Genomic DNA, 19,855 nt, shown 5'->3' on the forward strand with positions numbered 1-19,855 from the left:
GTCCACTCAGTTCTTGAAACAGCTTCACACTTACAGTTTCTAAATATGGGAATATCTCAATTCAGCTTTCTTCATGTTCAATTATGAAAAATAATACCACCTACAGGGAGAAGCCTTCATCATCAACTGAACTTTTTCACATTCCTGTAATGTGTCTTTCAGAAATACTGGTACAAAGAAGATACAGTCTCACCTCTGTGCCTGGCAAAATCTTGGAGCAGATTCTCCGGCTCATAAAAAACAACAAAGTGCTTGGTGACAGCCAGCATGGCTTCACTAAGGGGAAATCCTGCCTGACCAATTTGGTGGCCTTCTAGGATGGGGCTACGGAACTGATGGACAGGGGTAGAGCAGCTAACGTCATCTATCTGGACTTGTGCAAAGCGTTCGACACTGTCCCACATGACATCCTTGTCTCTAAATTGGAGAGACATCAACTTGATGAGTGGGCCACTCAGTGGATAAAGAACTGGCTGGATGGCCACACGCCAAGAGTTGTGGTCAATGGCTCAATGTCCGGCTGGAGACCAGTAATGAGTGGTGTCCCTCAGGGATCGGTGTTGGGACCGGTCTTGTTCAACATCTTTGTCAGTGACATGGACAGTGGGATTGAGTGCGCCCTCAGCAAGTTTGCCGATGACACCAAGCTGTGTGGTTCGGTTGATATGCTGGAGGGAAGGGATGCCATCCAGAGGGACTCTGACAGGCTTGTAAGGTGGGCTGATTTCAATGTTATGAAGTTTAACCATGCCAAGTACACCTGGGTTGGAGCAATCCCAGGCACAGCTACAGGTTGGGCAGAGAAGAGATTCAGAGCAGCTCCGCAGAGAAGGACTTGGGGGTGTTGGTTGATGAGAAAATGAACATGAGCCGACAGTATGCGCTCACAGCCCAGAAAGCCATCCATGTCCTGGGCTGCATCAAAAGGAGCATGACCAGCAGGTTGAAGGAGGTGATCCTGCCCCTCTACTCTGCTCTCGTGAGACCTCACTTGGAGTATTGTGTGCAGTTCTGGTGTCCTCAACATAAAAAGGACATGGAACTGTTGGAACAAGTCCAGAGGAGGGCCACGAGGATGATCAGGGGACTGGAGCACCTCCCGTATGAAGACAGGCTGAGAAAGTTGGGGCTGTTCAGCCTGGAGAAGAGAAGGCTGCGTGGAGACCTCATAGCAGCCTTCCAGTATCTGAAGGGATCCTACAAGGATGCTGGGGACGGACTCTTCATCAGGGACTGTAGTGATAGGGCAAGGGGTAACAGGTTAAAACTTAAACAAGGGAAGTTTAGATTGGATATAAGGAAGAAATTCTTTACTGAGAGGGTGGTGAGGCACTGGAATGGGTTGCCCAGGGAAGTTGTGAATGCTCCATCCCTGGCGGTGTTCAAGGCCAGGTTGGACAGAGCCTTGGGCAACATGGTTTAGTGTGAGGTGTCTCTGCATATGGCATGGAGGTTGGAACTAGATGATCTTAAGGTCCTTTCCAACCCTAACAATTCTATGATTCTATGCAAAGTAATTAATTTCATGTAGTACCTTTAGGATGCAAGAACAATAAATGATCACTGCTAATGTAATCAGTAGAATAGAAATACGATTGCATAGCACATGCAATAGATTTAAATGATTAAATGTTGCCAACAATATTTTGTAAAATAAAAACAGAAAAAAAAAAAAAAAGGTTGCATAGGGAAAATTCTTAAAAATGCTCGGTTATAAAGCTTAATTAGAGTCTTTCTTTGAGATCTAGTTTGTCTTCTATTAGTGCTCTAAATTTCAGTAAGCTCAGTTCCCATTTGGGTATATTTGAGAAAACACATATCCTCGCAAGACATTTCTATCGTGCAAACTTCCCCATTATGTATAAACATGATAGAGAAGCTATCAGCACAAGTCGAGCCCCAAAACCACCACCACAAACGTGACAATTTACTGTGAAAGGACACATATTGAAAGGAATGAACCAATTAATGAGATTGCTTTGTAATACTGCCACCATGCACTTGAAGCTGTGCCTTCCCCAGTAGTTTCTGCAGGGTGACAGGCTTCCCTCTTCATGAGTTGTTCACACTGCTGCACACCACATCTCGCTCTTGAAAAACATGACCTGCTCAACTAGCACTGTTATTTTTCTGAGAGTGCAGTGTCTCATGACACTCTGAGCTCTGACATCAAAGGAAAAGAGCTGTAAATGTGCAGTGGTGCTCTGCAGAATAAATTATTGATAAAATAATAAGGCAAATCAGTTCTGAGCCTTCCTGTATTCCTGTTCAAGAGATCAGAAAAAATTATGTTAGCTAGGAAAAAATGACTTGTTCTAACAGCCAGGAAGCATCTTTAGACTTATCTAAGTGCAAAAAGCACTATGACACCCCCGGAGCCTTTTTCTGTTGGGAGGAATAATGAACATGCCACAAAATATTTAGCAAAATAGATTGTAAAATGTTATCTACAATTCTGTGTCAGAAAGATGACAGTAATATAAACGCGTGAATTCAGGAGCAAGCTATCTAAAGTTGCTTCAGAGCATTCTCATTTTCCTCACAAATGAAATGGTATCACAACAGAGGTAAACAACAGAGCAAAAGTTTTCATTTCAGCTATTATCAGAAGGACAAAAAAGGGAAAAAAGCCTTCACTGCCCTCAAGGGCACCAAGAAACTTTTCTGATGACAGATAAGTTCTATGTAGTTTAAGCATCAGTTTTCTTCTCAGTATGCCTTATCCACTGCCAGACACTAAAAAAAAAAAAAAAAAAAGCCCTCTACATATGCTTGCAATATGACTCAAAATTAAAATCACCTCTTTATAGAAAAATGCATTTCAAACCTCAAGGATATAACTAAATTGTATCCATTAAACTCATTTAAGATCAAATTAGCATCGCTATATTTGTCAGAAAATGAACACTTAGTGACACTAGAATGCACTTTTCTGCATGGGCTGTACTTCAAATTTGCAACTTGCTCTTTGTGCCAAACGGCTGTCTAGTTACACACACTGTGCAAGCTTCTTTTAACTAGTAAGAAAATGCTTAAGCTTCTTACAACCTAGGTAAATGTTAAATAAGATCTTCAAGAGAAGAGTATTATCATACCTGGTATTTTATTGAGACTTTCCCTTTCCTTAGATAAATCTAAATATGCAAACTAAAACTCTACCTAAATCAGCAGTATAAATGGCTATTAAGAGATCTATACTTACATTTGCTTGAACAATGACAAAGTAACGAGTCTTTTCTTCATAATTTAGTCTTTCTCGTAGAACTACAGCTCCAGACAAAGTGAGAGGAATATCAAAGGTCCTGTTGGAAGTCTGCAAAAAATTAAAACAGTATGGTAAAATCAAACACACTTTGAATTTAAAATATGTTCCAGTAGGCCACAAGATGATGACTGAATGTAATACCAAAATGGCATATGCTTTCCAGATTAGAGATTTTAGATTTTTATGCTTTCTCCTTCCCCGATTTGCTCCGTAAGAACCCCATGTGCTGGGTTCAGCTGTAACAGCTATTTTTAATCCTTCCTGGTGGCTGGTGCAGTGCTGGGTTTTGGCTTTGATCTGAGAACAATGCTGATAACACACCAATGTTTCAGTTGTTGCTAAGCAGTGCTTACTCTGATCGAGGACTTTTCAGTTTCTCATGCTCTGCCAGTGAGGAGGGGCACAAGAAGCTGGTAGGAAGCAAAGATAGCATCCCTGACCCAAACTAGGCCAAGGGGTATTCCATACCACAGTAGGTGATGCCTAGTATATAAACTGAGGGGAGTTACCTGGAAGGCCCAGATTGCTGCTTGGGTTGGGTTGGGTATCGGTGGGTGGTGAGCAATTGTGTTCTCTCCCCTTGTTATTTCCCGTATCATTATTGTTAGTAGTACTAGCAGTTTTGTATTATACTTCAGTTGTTGGACTGTTCTTATCTCAATCCGTGGGGTTTACATTCTTTTGATTCTCCTCCCCATCCCATAGGGAGTGGAGAGGAAGAAAGAGGGAAGTGAGCAGCTGCATGGTTCTGAGTTACTGACTGGGCTTAAACCACAACACCCCAACAATAAATAATCCGTAACGTAATAGAACTCTCTCTGATTCTTTGCATATACAGTATTAATTCCAACCACAAACTGAAGAACTAGCTACCCTGCTTCTTGCAGATTTGCCATGCTGAATTTGCACTGGCGTGTTCAAAAAAGCTTTCTCCATTTCTCATCTGAGAGTGCAGGTCTTCAGTTTCTACAGTTCAGCTTGCCATCATCTATTTTTTTTTCTCACTATTGTAGAAAGTATCAAGTATTAGAGGTTAAGAAATCCACATCATTGTATTTATCTTCTCTTTATTTCATGAGGGCAATGAAGTAGTAAATACGCAGGGAACACCAACACTACACACTTAGGTGCCAGTTCATAGCAGCAGTTATGCACACATTCATACACTAGTAAATTCAGATTTCAGGGTAAATCAGGTGAAATCTAATTTGTCTTGCAGAGTTGCTTAAACAGATTGAGATTATAAAGCTGTGGCACTGAATGGCAGGAGGTTACTGCTGGGGTGCACACACCTTTAAAGAATTCACTTTGACTAATGACTCATTTGGGAGAAGGATTACAGGCACAGACACAGGTTTCTGACATGTAACCTAGTTCCAGTTCTATTATTAATCACATTAAAAAATATCTTTACATGCTTCAATCTACCTATGTAAAATATAGTTAATGTTCAAGTATGTTGAACGGATAATAGATACACAAAATTCTACAGTAACTCCACAGAAACTGCAGATGTAGACAGTAATATTCTTTCCTTAGATAACACACCAAGGCCTTTTTTCTCTAAAAGTTGAAACATCTGTTAAAATCACAGTTTGTTTTTCAGCAAATAAATGATAACAATTGTTAAATTCTCCATGTTGCAGATGTTCGTGGTGTGCAGGAAAACAGGACTAAGAATTGCATCACAGACTGCCAAATAACTGCAGACTATGTCACTGGTGTCAAACAGCATTGGGGGCACCTTCATCACACATTATAGGAGGATCTCATAAGTAGAAAAAGTAGAGATATTTTGCACTAAGCTATGCACTTAATTTTTGAGGCTGGTTTAATTGTTTCCCAGACTGAGGAAGAAAATCCCCTTGCAGCAGATATTATGCAGTAACTTTCTTGCAAGCTGACAGATAAGATGAAGTAGCTTTCAATGATGAGAAGTCACCTCTGTCAAGCACACTCACAAAACACATCACTAGGTAAAGCAACGTTATGTACATCAGGGCTATCTACAGATGAAAGAATCAGATTTATTTAATCTGAAATATGAAAGTAGTAAGGCAAAGATGCAATAAAGCAACTAACTACTCCAAAGAAGTTGTTCCAGCCAGGGAAATCCCTCACTGTTCTTCACAGTCACTGGGAGAGCAAGAACTAGTAAGTTTCACTGAGTAGTAGATGAAAAGTTTTTTTAACTCTTTCTGTGGCAAAACACCAGACCAAACAACTTCAGCATGCTGTGATGTCCTTAGTGGTTAGACGAACCTCTTGGCTGAACTTGAGGCTAATGTGGTTGTGGGACATGCTTTTTAGATTAATTTCCCAGCATGCTTTTGAGCAATATAATGCTATGACTTAATAGTAAATTAAATACAAAGAAGCTCTTATATTTCATTGTTCTGCAATGCATTTTAACAGAAATATTTGTGTGTGTGTGTGTGTGTGTGTTCATTTTGCCAACATATTCAATGTATAATAAAATGTTTCTTTTTTTATTTTTAAAACCACTTTCACTTTTCAACAGTTTTCCAGGAAAATACTGTCTGGAAGAGGTATTTTCTCAGTACCAACATTTTTCATAGTCCTTATTGAAAGAGAAGAAATTATTTGAGCTGGTTTTGCTAAGTACTACTATAAGTTAAAGGTAAGAAAAAAAGAGCAGAGAGAAAAATTTAAAGGGTTTGGTTTGATTTGGCTTTGTGAATCTGAAACGCCTTGTCCTTTACTTTCACTCCTTCCTGCTTTCTGTTTACTTTTCAAGTATTTGTGGTAGTGGAATAGCATTTATTTCTAACACTTCTGTCATGCACACAGTTAAAAGATCATGTTAGCATAACACTTTAGTATTTACTGTTGCCATAGAAAACCTTTGACTCTGCCTATAAATTTTAGGAAACTCTTCAATCATACATATCATCAGTACAAAAAACAGCTGAGAATGATGATGAACCTGCACATCTCTCGCTAGGAATTTTACTCATTTAAGTAGTCTCACTGAGTGACATAACTAAAGAGACTGCTCAATCTGCACAATCAAATTAATCTCTAAGAAATGACTGCAAACATTTAAAACATGAAATAATTCCAAGTACCAACAAATTAAAAGCCAGAAATTTGCTGTCTCCTCGAACCCTAACATCACAATCACATTTTTGTCAAAAAGACATAGCCTCTTTGCAAAACAATGCTCCCCAGAAAAGACCATGGCTTAAGTTCTGCAAAGTTTTTCAAGAAACCATCTCTTACCCCAAAATATGTAGACACAGTGAGTAAACACTATACCTCAGCATATAGCTATGCAAAAATCAAGAATTAACCCAGTGAAAAGTAAAAAAGTAGGGTTTATATATTATTTCACACTGAATTATTCTTTAATAAAAAAGAATTGTAGTCTACAAAAGTACCTATTCTACCTCACAAAAATTACAAGCACTAATTGTAATTTAGTAGATATTTACACTCTTGCTGACTGCAATGAAAATAGAAATGACATCTTTGAGATGTACAGCTGAAATGGCACAAATTGAGTCAGAACTTGTGTGCCTACTCTTCTAATTAAACTCAAAATTAGACTGCTGTTTTCCCACAAAACCATTCCTGCTCAAATTACCTTTAAGTAGGGAATGCCAATGAGAGGTTACTAAATCTTTATACTATATTTCCGCCCCACACACTTTTAACTTCTGTGTTATCTTTGGGATGAATAAAAAGTCAGGTTAGCCTGCTTAACAAATTATCACATCACCTGATCCACAGTACCTGCACCCTTAGCCCGTGGCAAAATAGAGTCTGGCTTGCAAAAAAGGATGGCTAAATTACTTCAAATTTGCTACAAAAATGCATATTGACATTTCACAAGAATCAGCTATGCGCAGAACCTTTTTATAATAGACAAATTCACACATTTAACCCCAAAGAGAATTTAGTTTAATGCTTTAAGATTTTTTGTCTCTAAAAGTATGTGTTGCAAACACGTAGGATCACTAGTGTTTAATAAGATATAACTCTTTAAAAAAAAATCAAAAAAACACAACAGTGATCTTTCAATATAAATGACTCCATGAGAAAAGTCAGAATGTCTTTCCTGAGAGTAACTTAGCCATGCTATGAATATTTCTGAGCTGTGAACCTATTAGGTGTAAATGTGTAGGAGTAAATACAACTACCTATCATGGACTGAAGAGACATGCCAAAACCGAGATTAAGTGTGTGAACACTGGAGAAGATGGGATTATTAATGATTGATACTGAAGTTATCCAGCTGCTAACAGCATGACAATGAAAGGGAAGGTAAATTAATCTGTGTTTACAGAGTAAGCAAGGCTCACAGGCAGGGAGTATATTCTACATCATGAAGAAAAGCATTTCTTTATGAAGTCCATTAGCAACCTCTTGTCCATTTGCTCTTTGTGTATGTGTATATATATATATATATATGTAATATACACACACACACACACACAAAAACCTCTGAACAGAAAGAAAAGAAAAGAAAAAGATTAAATTCATTTACCTTGTCATTAGGATTGTACTGGATGACATATTCTATCTGGCCATTTGGACCATCATCAATGTCAGTAGCACCATTGTTTCCAGAAAATCCTGTAAAAATGGTTGTTCCAACTGGAGTTAGCTGCAAGCACAGACACAGATAGACACCCATTAAAATCTTAAGGAATACAAGAAACAATTAAAGAACTGTTTGCAAAGTCTTCACACCTGCAATAGCTCTGGTCTATAATGCAAGGTTGACATTCTCTTTTCCCCTTTGTTTGGTCTTGAACCCCATGTACCAGCAACTATTTAGACACAGTCTATTCAGACTCTACTTTAACTGATGCCAAGTATCACATAGAGAGTGAAAACAATTTCCATTTTTATTCCACAGATTGTCTGCATCAGGATAGATCCCCATTTGTATTAAAAAAGATGAAAAAAAAATCTTAAACCTGAAATTATTAATGAAATAAATATAAACAGATCTGAAAAATACAAGCTAGTTTTTCAGACTCAGAGAAGAAAATAGATGAGCTGCAAAAGTAAACAGAATTTATTTAACAGTGTTTTAGTGGCAATGTGAATAGCGCCAGATAAATATTATTGCATCTAAACACAGACACCAAGAGAGCTTTATGGCTTTACACAACCATAAAGATGATGCTGTTTATCCAACATTTTGTTGGCAGCAACTGAGTACTCATAAAATTATATTTTGAAAATGAATCAATTTATAATTATCCTAGCATATATAAATAGCATGAAATCAAGACCCTTTTGAGACCAAGTACAAAAGTCCAACTGACTTCTTGGGAGTCATCACTTCTGAATTTTAATATTCAGAAAACTTTGTGAGCAATCAAGCTGAAAAAGAAAATCAAATGAACAAACAGTTCAGGATTCAATACAGACACTGCTTCTAGCCATGCTTCCTACTGCTGCCCTCATCACACCCAGAGTTTTGGCCCACTGACCCCTCTTCTTTACTCCAAATTTTATACTGTTGCACATCATTAAACCTATAGGGTCTAAAAAGGTTTGAAACACTGTAAAAGGTGGCAAAGGACAAAGAGTCATTAAAATATTTGTTGCAAATGTGGATACTATTTCACTGTTATATTTTGTAGTTCACATCATAAACTAAATCATTAACTGCCCATTTCCTCCTATAGTAATAGTTCCTTGTCTTGCTTTATTTATAAAGCTGCTAATTACTTTAAGAGTTTAACGGCTCACAGAGTTCTCTGAGAAATGTTTTCAAGCCTGAAAACACCAAATCCTTCAAAGCTTTTCTTATGATATAACAGGTGGGGCTTAATTTACAATACTTATTCACATTATCTACACTTATGCCACAATAAGTATGCATGTTTATGTTTTGCTATGAACTTGACTTGCTTACTATTGGTATAGATAGAAGTGTCACATGTGGGTGTATAAAGTTGACTGCTCCCTAAAAATTGCAAGATAATTACCTCTCAGAGAGTCTCTGCATTGTACCTCTCACACAGCAACAGCCTTTCAAGAATACAGGAGAGAAATCATCTCAGAAACACGAGCCTTGCCTGGCTATATAAAATCAGAGGCAACTGTCATAAACCAAGCAAAGTAACTTCCTGGTTTATGACAAAGTGCATGTTTAGGGGAGAAGGAGCTTTCTCATGTTTTTATATGGGATAGAAGACCAAAACAACCTGAAAATCGATTTGGAAAATTTGAAGGAGGGTTTGTAGGGCTTTCCCCCCCCCCCCCCACTAATGATGGGCTGCCCTTGGCCAGCCACCAGACACCCAGCCAGCTGCCCTCTCCATAGCAGCCCAGGGAAGGAAAATGACATGAACATGCTTGGGAGTCAAGACAGGGAGATCACTCACCCACAAAACAGACTCAACTTTGGGAAAATGAATTCAATGTACTGCCAATTAAAATTGCATTTGGATGCTGACAAACAATGACAAAACAGCACCTTTCCCTATCCCACTCATTTCGCAAAGGCTCAGCTTCACTCCTTCGCTCCCAGTTCCTCTCCTCCTCACAATTTTTTCCTCACTCCTTATTGCTACACAGTATTTTTTCCTTCTTAAATCCATTTCCCTGAGGCACCACAGGACTGGCTGAGGGGCTGCGCAGTGCCCTGTGCTGGGGCAGTTGGAACTAGCTGGAACTGGCCAGAACTGGTTGTTACCAGCCCAGGGCAGCCACAGCCTCTCCTCACAGAGAGTCTTCAGCCCCAACCTGGGCACAGACACCCAGTACCACACTAAATAAAACAGTTTAGCCAATTAATCATTGGTTAAATGATACAGTCTCGTTAGCAGAAAGACCCAGTCACCCTGCTGGCTTGTCAGGGGTTGGCATATGATGAAAATCCACCATGCTTCTGCTGCTAAAAAAAAAGTATTAGTGCTCCCAGAGAGGAGCATCTTTGAAGACATCACATGTGCAGCAGGCCAGCAAGTGGGTTGGGAATACACTGTCAAACACTATGCTCATTTAACTACATCACTCCGTCAGAGTACCCACAGGTTTCTCAGCACTTGCTGCACTGGAGTGTTGAGATCCCTGCTCAACACCTTGCAGGCGGCCATAACCCCAGCATGCTGTCACGAGAGGGAGAAGTTATTGTTGGAAACCAAACAACAAATCTTTATTAAAAAGATTCTGTCACACCAGAACAGCCGAAGAACTGACAGACACCCAAGGAGGTGTTTGTACTGCTCCTGCTAGCTGGATAATATAATGCCATGTCCTGCAAAGGGAGAGGGTAGAGCTCCAGTGCAATGTCCCAGAGGATGAGCCTGCCTTAATGAGCTACCTCCACAGCTGCCAAGAGGCAGAGGAAGAGCTGGACCTATACAAGTACTCACAGCTGAAGGATGCCAGAGCTTTTCATAAGCACACAAATGCTTGGTTTCCATTGAGTTCAGCCAGCAGCTCTGCTCAGCAATAGTTATTCGCTCTGTTTCATCAAGAGCTGCTGTATCAGGGTCTTGACAGAGTGCAGATAAATGATGACTAACATAAAAAGACTCCACCATTGTAAAGCACATCATTAAGTGATAACAAAGGAGACAGTTGTAAAAATGAAATAGCAGTAAACACCAGAATTACAATTGCATGCTCTTACAGCAAAACATCAAAAGCTTTAGTCTTGAATTTAGTGTATTACAACCAAAATAACTGACTGCACATGTGCAGACCTTCATGAACTTAATACACAGGTTTCTATTTTATCTACATTTTCCTTTATGCAATACAAATGATATCAGAAAGGACACTGAAATAATCTCCTGTCACTCCATCATTTCATTCAGCTTTCCAGCCTGCCCAAGATGTCCCATTGCTGTAGCCTCTGGAAATCTCAGAAGAACTCTTAAATAAATGTCTTAAACTACCTTTAATAATTTGAGAGAGGAACTCAGCATTCAAAGCTACACAATATTTTTACACTGAGATCTCAACATTGCAACGATTTACCATTAGCCAGCAGTATCAGTTTTACCCATAATTTGTGAGGGCTTTCTAACAGACTGTTGCCACCATTCACTTCATTGTTAGAACTCAGTTCACCTTATAAAATGTGACTGTATATAAATTATATATGTGCATATATTGTTCTTTATCAACATGAACAATCCCACTGTTCTTACTTAAATAAGGATTCCTTATTATGTGAACAGCCCATAAAGAACTGTATTCCTACGAAGAAAGACAGGTAACATGGAAATGAAAGGCAATTTTTTTAGTGAATATTATGGAGGTATCTGAAACACTTACCCAAAAGCTAAAAGAGCAGGCTGAAAGCCTGGGTTTGATTTCACAGACATAAAATGGGCATACCATTTGAATAAATGCATATGTGAGCAGAAGAAACTGGCTAATCAATTTTTGCCATTAGCAAAAAGCAGAACATCAAGATAGTTTTGTATTATATACTATAAGATAAACATAATTTCTGAAACCAGTTATCAAATAAATTTTTTAGTAGGTACACACATTCTCTAGGCAGTAAAGGCTTACCTAGAGCTCAAACCACCCCACACTATTTCCATGCCAATCTGTAGCACAGAGATTCTACACAGCACCTGTTTTCCCCACAGTTTCCAACTCTGCTCATTCTCTGAAAAAATATTCCACCTGCCAAGTCTTCTGGGACATGGGGGAAGCTGGAAACATGTCTGTGGAGGGGTTCCCCACTCCTTTACTTTTCTACCCTTCGGAAGGACCCAAAAATGGCTCCAGAAAATGTTGCCTGAACTATCTGTACAGCCCCATTTAATCTCCTTCCCACTAGGCATGCCTACTTCAGATACTACCTTGGAGAGGAATTTTGATTTCTCCATATTAAACTTCAGTATCTCTTACAGAAAGAAACTGAAGTTATGTAGTTAAACTGTTGGACCATGCTGACTGTCTTACCTTATGTGAGAGATAAGGTTAGGAATTATAAACAAAAAATTCTGAGAGTGTTAATGTCAGTCTGAAGATAATAATCTTTGTGGGAATTCAATGTGGTGAAAAAGAATCACGATGACAAGAAACAAGTAAGATTTCAAAAGAATGCAATTAAACAAATAGAGATTAAATGTACACAATAAATCTTATTCTTCCACAGTCAACAGCTGAAACACTTAAACATTTCCTTAAACATGATCTATGTCTATTAGAACTCTAGATGCAGATACAAATGTTCAACAGTCCCATAAAACATTTTTAAAATAACTTTTCCTATTATTGCCTATTTACAAAGTTAAAAAATGAGTAATTTTTCACAGTGGCCAAAAACAGGACAGCAAAGATTTACAGTTAATCATTCTGAGCTAATATTCTTTTGATGGTATCTACCTGCAGATATTAATTACTTCAATACCACAATGAAAAAAATATGAATAATTACATCAGAAGAAATGAAAATACAGCATATGTTACAATTTTTAACAGCCCAAAGCCAAAGTTTTAAGACTGAGGTTCAAGAAACACTTTTTACAAAGGATTTCCATCTCTGCCAACTTAAGGGGTAAAAAACCAACCCAAAACCAAAAAAGCAAAGGAAGTCTAAAATTTTGGTTTACAAGCACTTATAAGGTTATGCATATTTAAGAAAGTAATACTGACTTCAAACAGTATCCTAGTAACTCCACTACCATTTCAAACAAAACCTGTTATGAAATGCGCCTGAGTTCACCAAGGCTCATATGAAAAACTAATGCAGAAAAAGTCAGTCTTATAAACCCCAGGCAATGCAAAATCAGAGTTGCATTTAGCTGAGACAAAATCTGTTCAGATAAAATTGTGTTTAACACAAAACACGGACAACAACAATCGTGCCTCAGCAGTATAAGATTTTGGTTTCTAGTCACTGTATTAGGTTACATGTCTTTAAAACCCTTTCGGCAATACTACAGATTCACTTGTAGAATGTTAACTGAGTTGCATAATTCTTCTGAATTTCAACCTGACTATGGAGCTTTGTTTCAACATACTGAAGTAACTCATATCTTTAAGTTACTAATATTCATGGTCAAATTTAGTCCCAGAGTAATGCAATTTTGTCAGAATTTTTTTCTAAATAAATATGATGTGACATTTTTATAAAAGTATATAAAACACAAAACAAAGGAAAGGAAATAAGCCCACGGAGTGTTTCTAATTATCATAAAAATCTTAAGGTTGACACCTTAACACACTTTTACTTTTATGAGGAGATTCATAATACTGTGAATAGCAGTTGGATATGCTTTTGGCTGAAACACTCATATTCTTTGTCTTGAAAAAGCATTAGAAAGAGAAAAAAGAAACTTACTCCTAAATGGTAGCACCCATTTGGAGTGCTACCCAAAATGGGCTTTTGCATTAGAGCTGCACTGAGCTGTTGATGAAGCTGGAGCCTGCTATGTACAGTGCTCCCAGCCTCACAAACACGGATGCCCTAGCAGCAAGGGGAAAGGAAAAAAATGACAACGAAAACAGAAACAGAACCTGAAACCCCACACTCTTAACAGGGCAGTGGCACTGGGCCAGATGTGACATGAAGGATAAGAGCCCATTTCTGTTCTAGTGCTTGCACAGGCTCTGTGGCATGCTATGCATGGCAACAGCCCAATGGTGATGATCAGCTTAGTTACTTCAGATGTCAGAACAGCACTACTTAGGAGTTTTCTGAATTATGCCCCAAATTCGTTTCACAACCCAATTATAAAAGTAAATAGTTTATAAAAAGTAAATAAACAATTATAAAAAGTAAATATAGTCACTTTCTTGACTATAGCTAATGCACAAAACGCCAGTTAATTTTAAGCAGATGGTTATTTGTGTCTGCATTAGCCTCCTGCTGTGACTATTGAGGACCAGGGAGAATGAAGACTGTTTATACATATATGTGAATACACACAAGTGCACATAAACACATATGAACAAACATATACATGTAGGGTGTTTCTTTTGCTTGCTCCCCAACCCCAGCAGGGTTTTATTCCCTATTAACTCAAATTAGCTATTTCATTTATAAGTGCTTAGATAATAATATTTTGCTTAAAAAGTAGTTATTTTAGGAAAACAGACACTCTATGTTAGACTTTAATTTGCTAAACTTGAAAACAAATTTTAACTGTAACTTTCTATGAATACTAGAAGTGCCACTCAAGGACACCAAATCGAACAATTATTATTATAGTCTCCATCAACTGTAGCTACATACAACAAGCCCATACATTTAACAGAATAATTAAGATCCTCCTGAAAAAAAAATTCTTCAATAAACATATAATAATACTTAAATGCAAAAGACACATTTTCAAAGCACACATGCACTGGAGGGAAGCATTAAGTTCTCTTCATGTTTTAATTTTGGATCACCTGACCCATGGGTCTTCTACATGTAGAAGTATGTAAATAACAGAAGAAAACATTTAAACCCCCCTAAAGGGTTGTTTGACAATATGCAGAATAGATCCAAATGCTTCATACGCGATCTATGTAAGAGATTTCTCAGGATTTTTAGGATCCAGATGAAGATATTTGAAGCAGTAGAGTGAGAAATTATGGTATTTCTCATCTCAGGCAGAGATGAGACAAGACATGATGAAAAAGGCTAAGCAACACCTTGCATAGGGAAGGAGAGGAAAGACTCTTTTTCATAAGAGAAATCACATAGTTACTAAGACTAATGAATGTATATATTTTGAAGGATGTGGAAAGCTTGCTTTAAGGCATGGAATTTGTTTTGTTTTTGTTCAGGCACTTGAGCAGGAACCTAGAGGTAGAAGAGAGATGGAAGGGAGTTTTACCACTTGGAAATACCGAGACATCAACAAATAGGTGTTAATGATAAAATTCTCTCCTCCTAAAACTGATGGGTGGCTTTGCAAATCAAGTAAATGCTACCATGGTATTTCTGAATTTACACCCATGTAACATTTGATGCTGTGACAGATGTCTGTGACAACGTGTAAGAGTCTGATACAGATTAATCAATACTTCTTGCAATAAGAATTTTGATATATAAAATCATAAGCAAATGGGAAAGAAAAAAATCGGTCAAGAACTCTTACATACACTGCCTGTGGTCTAATATATTTTACAACTGCAAGTGACTGGAGATTCAGTGGAGCTCATTAGGAAAGCATCACTTCCGGATTCCCAGTCCTTATGCTCTTCTTTGAGCATGTGCAAGGGCCCCTGAGAGAGAAAATACACTGTGTTAGGGGAGCTTTTTGTCTAACTCAGTGCAGATGTCCTCCTTTTCTAATCAATCAATCAAGTACAAAAATTGAGATACCATTTGGTGTAAACCAAAACAGACACTACTGTACCAAATCCATCTCATTCTAAGCTTTCTGGAAAACTATGGGCTTAATTTTAAACTATGTCTTTTCATGTGCAAATGGAAAACAATTGTGTGAAACTAGCGTTTATGTTGGCATTATAATTACCCTCAGCTTCTTTTTCAAATTAATTTTAGTATGCAGTGGACAGTTGAAATATAAAGAATACTTGACATAAAAATACATTCTATTTCTCAAAAACATATTTTTTACCCCTTGACATTTCTGAAACTGAAAAATTACCTAATAAAGTAAAATCTAGCTAGTTATTTGTCTCATATCACAGACGCTAGCAATTATATAATAGTTTTGATTACTTGGGAAAATCATAGCCCTAGACTTTAATCCCTTAAAAAAAAAAAACATTTTGGGGTAATTGCAAGCCTGGGACATATTTTCCCAGATTTCCTTATGGTAGATGTATACAGAAGCATGATGCTTTTGGGGAGATTTAACCAGCATGACAGAGCATACAACTCACGCCGGTTAGAACATGACTTACTGTGTACATGTAGATGGGTTAAATAATATGTGTGGAAAGTCTACCTAATGTTTTGTGCAAGCACCAGGGACTGTAGTATGGTTATAAAGGCACAGTGCGTATGTTCTTCATTCCATATAGGACAACCAGAGAAAATCATGGCAGCTGATAAGACAAACTATCAAGCACAACCCTGTAAAGCACCTGAACAAGTAAGTAATCAAATTGACATGGTGTCCTGGGTTCAGCAGTAGCAGTCAGTTTTTCTCCTTCTTAGTAGCTGTTGCAGCACTGTGTTTTTTACTTTTGGCCTAGGAACAAAGCTGATAACACTGATGTTTAGACTGACCAAGAACTTTGTGAGTCTCATGCTCTGCCAGGGAGGAGGAGGGGCCGGGAGGGAGCGGGGACAGGACACCTGACCCAAACTAGCCAAAGAGGTATTCCATACCACAGCACGTCATGCCGGGGGATGTAACTGGGAGCTACCCGGAAGGGCACGCTCTCTTTCTGTCGGGCTCTCTTTTCCGGCGGGCGGTATCGTATTCTCTTCCCTTGTTATTTCCTTTATCATTATTATTATTGGTGGCAGCAGTAGTGATTTGTGTTATACCTTAGTTACTGGACTGTTTTTATCTCAACCCGTGGGAGTTACATTCTTTCAATTCTCCTCCCCGTCCCTCCAGGAGCGGACGGAAGAAAGGTGGGGGGGGAAGTGGACTTCGTGGCTCTGATTTACGGCCTGGGCTTAAACCACGACACATGGACAAAATTTCCTGGTTAGAAAAAGAATTAGTTGTGATGCTCACATGTATGGTAGGCGTAAATAAGAAAGTCTACTCGTACTTTGATTTGCTTTATGTTACTTATGTCAGAGAAACTTCTACACTTTCTAGTCTACAAGCAAACTAAACCCAGAAGACCAGAAGTAATCAAAAAACAACCACAAACCCCTTATTACAGTGCATTCACTAGAGGCAGTGCCAATTACTAGTAGAATAAACTACCATTAAAAAATATAATCACTCACTAAAACCTTTGCGAAAGTTTGAGAAGCTTTGTGAACTTTTTTTGTTGTTAATTAATGAGAGCATTAACCCACTGGGTACTGCTGAAGGGCACAGTGGTGACATGTCAGAAGCTATAAGCACAACAATGATAAAATTAAATAAGGCAGCTAATTAAATCAGGACTGCAATTGGTGGAAAAAGCAACACTGTATTTTGTCCAATAATAATGCAAAAAAATCATTGAATGCACTTGGAACATTGCTAAGTCTTTTAACATGAATTTAAATGATGCATTTTTCACTCGGCCTCTTGAACTTTTCAGTTATGGAAAATCCTTGCTTCCTTAGTATTACAGTACTGATGCACTACCTGCCTTCAGTTTTACTGTAAAAATTACACAGGTCTTGGAAGTGATCTGGGACCTGCATCACAGCTCATACAGGCACTTCAGACTAATGTTTATGTCACTTTTACTCAAGTCAAGAAGGCACTTCCGTAACAAGTCCACCAAAACAGAAATTACAATTACCACGTAAAGGCCAACTTAAAACCAATTTAAAAGTATAAGGAGGGCTTTACTGATATTGATACAGATGGTGTTTTGTGACCTCAAATTCTGGTGGTAAGAAACACCAGCAGATGGATTTCCAAATTTGTCTTTAGGGAAACAACTTCAATTTAGAAAGTGTCATCAGTAGGGAGATTTTACTGTAAGAAAAACCTGTATACCGTTATCTTAACCTCAGGTCTCCCCTCAGAGCTAATATTTGGGGCTTGGTTGGGGCTTGTTTGTTTTTGGGGTTTTTTTAGTTTCTTTCATACATTTGGCTTAGTTAGGGCTAGACTCATAAAAAACCCTCTTCCACTCCTTTCCTGGGGCTTACAAGATGACCTACACATCATTAGATGCTTGGTGACTTAGAACAATGTAGTGATCATAACAATATGGAGACACACTGAAAGGCTGAATCTCCCAAACACACAACTATGAAAGTTTGGTTTTTTTAAACAGTAAATCAATTCTACTAAAATCACTCAAAATAAAAGCAATCACTCTCTTTCACAGAAAAAAAAAAAATCACCCAAAACCAAACCCCAACAGCAACTCAATGCTCATTATGTATTTAACAGATTTATAAAATTTAATAAATGTGACTGTAATTCTTTCAATCTTTACCTGCAAAAGACTGACCCATCTTTCCATTTCCCTCCGTGTCAGCCTATATGTCACTACTTCTGCATGTAAGTTCCCACTCCCACTTCTTATTACTAAAGCTCCAGGATACTAACTTACAGAAAACACAGATCCTTTGTACCCATTATTAGCAGATTATTCAATCCCTAATATAATAAAAAAAAACTTAATCAGCTCAGAAAAGAAATAATTTTTTTTCCTTCAAATAATATGAAGTCCAATCCACAACTCTATTACATAAAGAAAATAAAGCAAAAGGATTTCATTCACAGACATCATTTAATAAAGAGAAACAGCATAAACAAAACTGCACTTTGCCAAGCTTCAATATGTTTATTAAAACCTTTTGAACTATTTGCTTTACATAAATACATTTGGTTTACTTCCAGGTTTGTTGATACAACTGCATAATGCAGCAAAACATTTTGTAAATTTAACAGAAACCAATGCTTCAGTTGTTGAGATTTCATTCAGATTCTAGTGCCTTCTGCAATATTACAAGCATCCTGATGGAAAGCATGCTTGTCTTTGTATTAAGAGAAAGAAAGAACAGCTAACATGTTAAAAACTGAAGCATACTGTTTGTGCTTTTTCTGAAGTGACACAAATAAAAGGTATTTTAAACCAACTGAATTTACCAGGTTTTCAAATGAAAAGTGAAAGAACCAAAAGCTGGTATTTAGAAATGACACCACACAAAAGTGAAAGAGGAAAAAAAGGTAAGTGGTTCTGACCTCATTTACTGCCACATAGTACTGCTGCTGCTGGAACTGAGGCGAGTTATCATTCCTGTCTCTCACCACAATCCGTACTTCATGGTTGATAATAGTGCCAACCTTTTTGTTAACACACTGGACTTGCACCACAATGGATTGAAGGGACATTGGAGGCTGTAAGTGAAAATAGATTTTTATAAAGATACCTAGCAAATGCCACACATTATAACCTCTGGTTTATTAATACTGGGATTGAAAACGCCAAATATCTGTAACTTAAATTAAGCCTCAAACATTCTCATCTCCATTTATTTTTCAAGCTGCCATTCTTCACAAAAGATCCAAGAGCTTTTAGACCACCTTTAATAAACTTTAAATGCTAATAAGTTGACCTAAATTTATTAGCAATAGGCAAGAAAAACATAATTAGTTGTAATTAGATAGATGTGTAAAATACATGTTTGGTCTTTGTCACAAGAGCATATTAAAAAATAGTTTGTCACCTTTGATAAAATATGACAGGGTGCAGGGCCAACATTACTTTTACATTTGTACCACTTCTGCTGGGTCAATGCTTAGATTTAAAATCAGGTCTCTAAACAAACACTTAATCTAGGCATTTATAGACAATAAATGTAAATACATAAAGGCACAATTTAATAAATAATTTGTGGTATTTGGGACAAACTATCCCAACACCTTTTAGCAGTTCCTTTTCCCTTCAGTTCTGATTTATCACTATTCATTCTTCCCAAGTACTTAAAGTTTTGGGAAAAAAGTCTGGAATTTTCTTTTTACATGATTTTGTTTGAAAACATACTGTCATTCTCAGTAAAATCAATCCGTAGAATCTAACAAGATTTTATTTCAA

At 37.6% G+C, this 19,855-nt stretch overlaps 1 protein-coding gene across 3 annotated transcripts in view; it reads right to left on the reverse strand.

Moving 5' to 3' along the window:
• Window positions 1-19,855, reverse strand: part of PCDH15 (protocadherin related 15) — a gene marked incomplete at both ends in the record, with an annotated part of 382,058 nt that overhangs the window by 267,765 nt on the left and 94,438 nt on the right. For all 3 annotated transcript variants that reach the window (XM_080620329.1, XM_080620327.1, XM_080620328.1), the window contains 3 exons: window positions 3,203-3,313; window positions 7,776-7,895; window positions 19,003-19,158. In XM_080620329.1, the coding sequence (XP_080476455.1) occupies window positions 3,203-3,313; window positions 7,776-7,895; window positions 19,003-19,158 (387 nt within the window). The remainder of the gene's footprint in view (window positions 1-3,202; window positions 3,314-7,775; window positions 7,896-19,002; window positions 19,159-19,855) is intronic.

Source organism: Psittacula echo, assembly GCF_963264785.1.
Source record: "Psittacula echo genome assembly, chromosome: 6".
NCBI lineage: Eukaryota > Metazoa > Chordata > Aves > Psittaciformes > Psittacidae > Psittacula > Psittacula echo.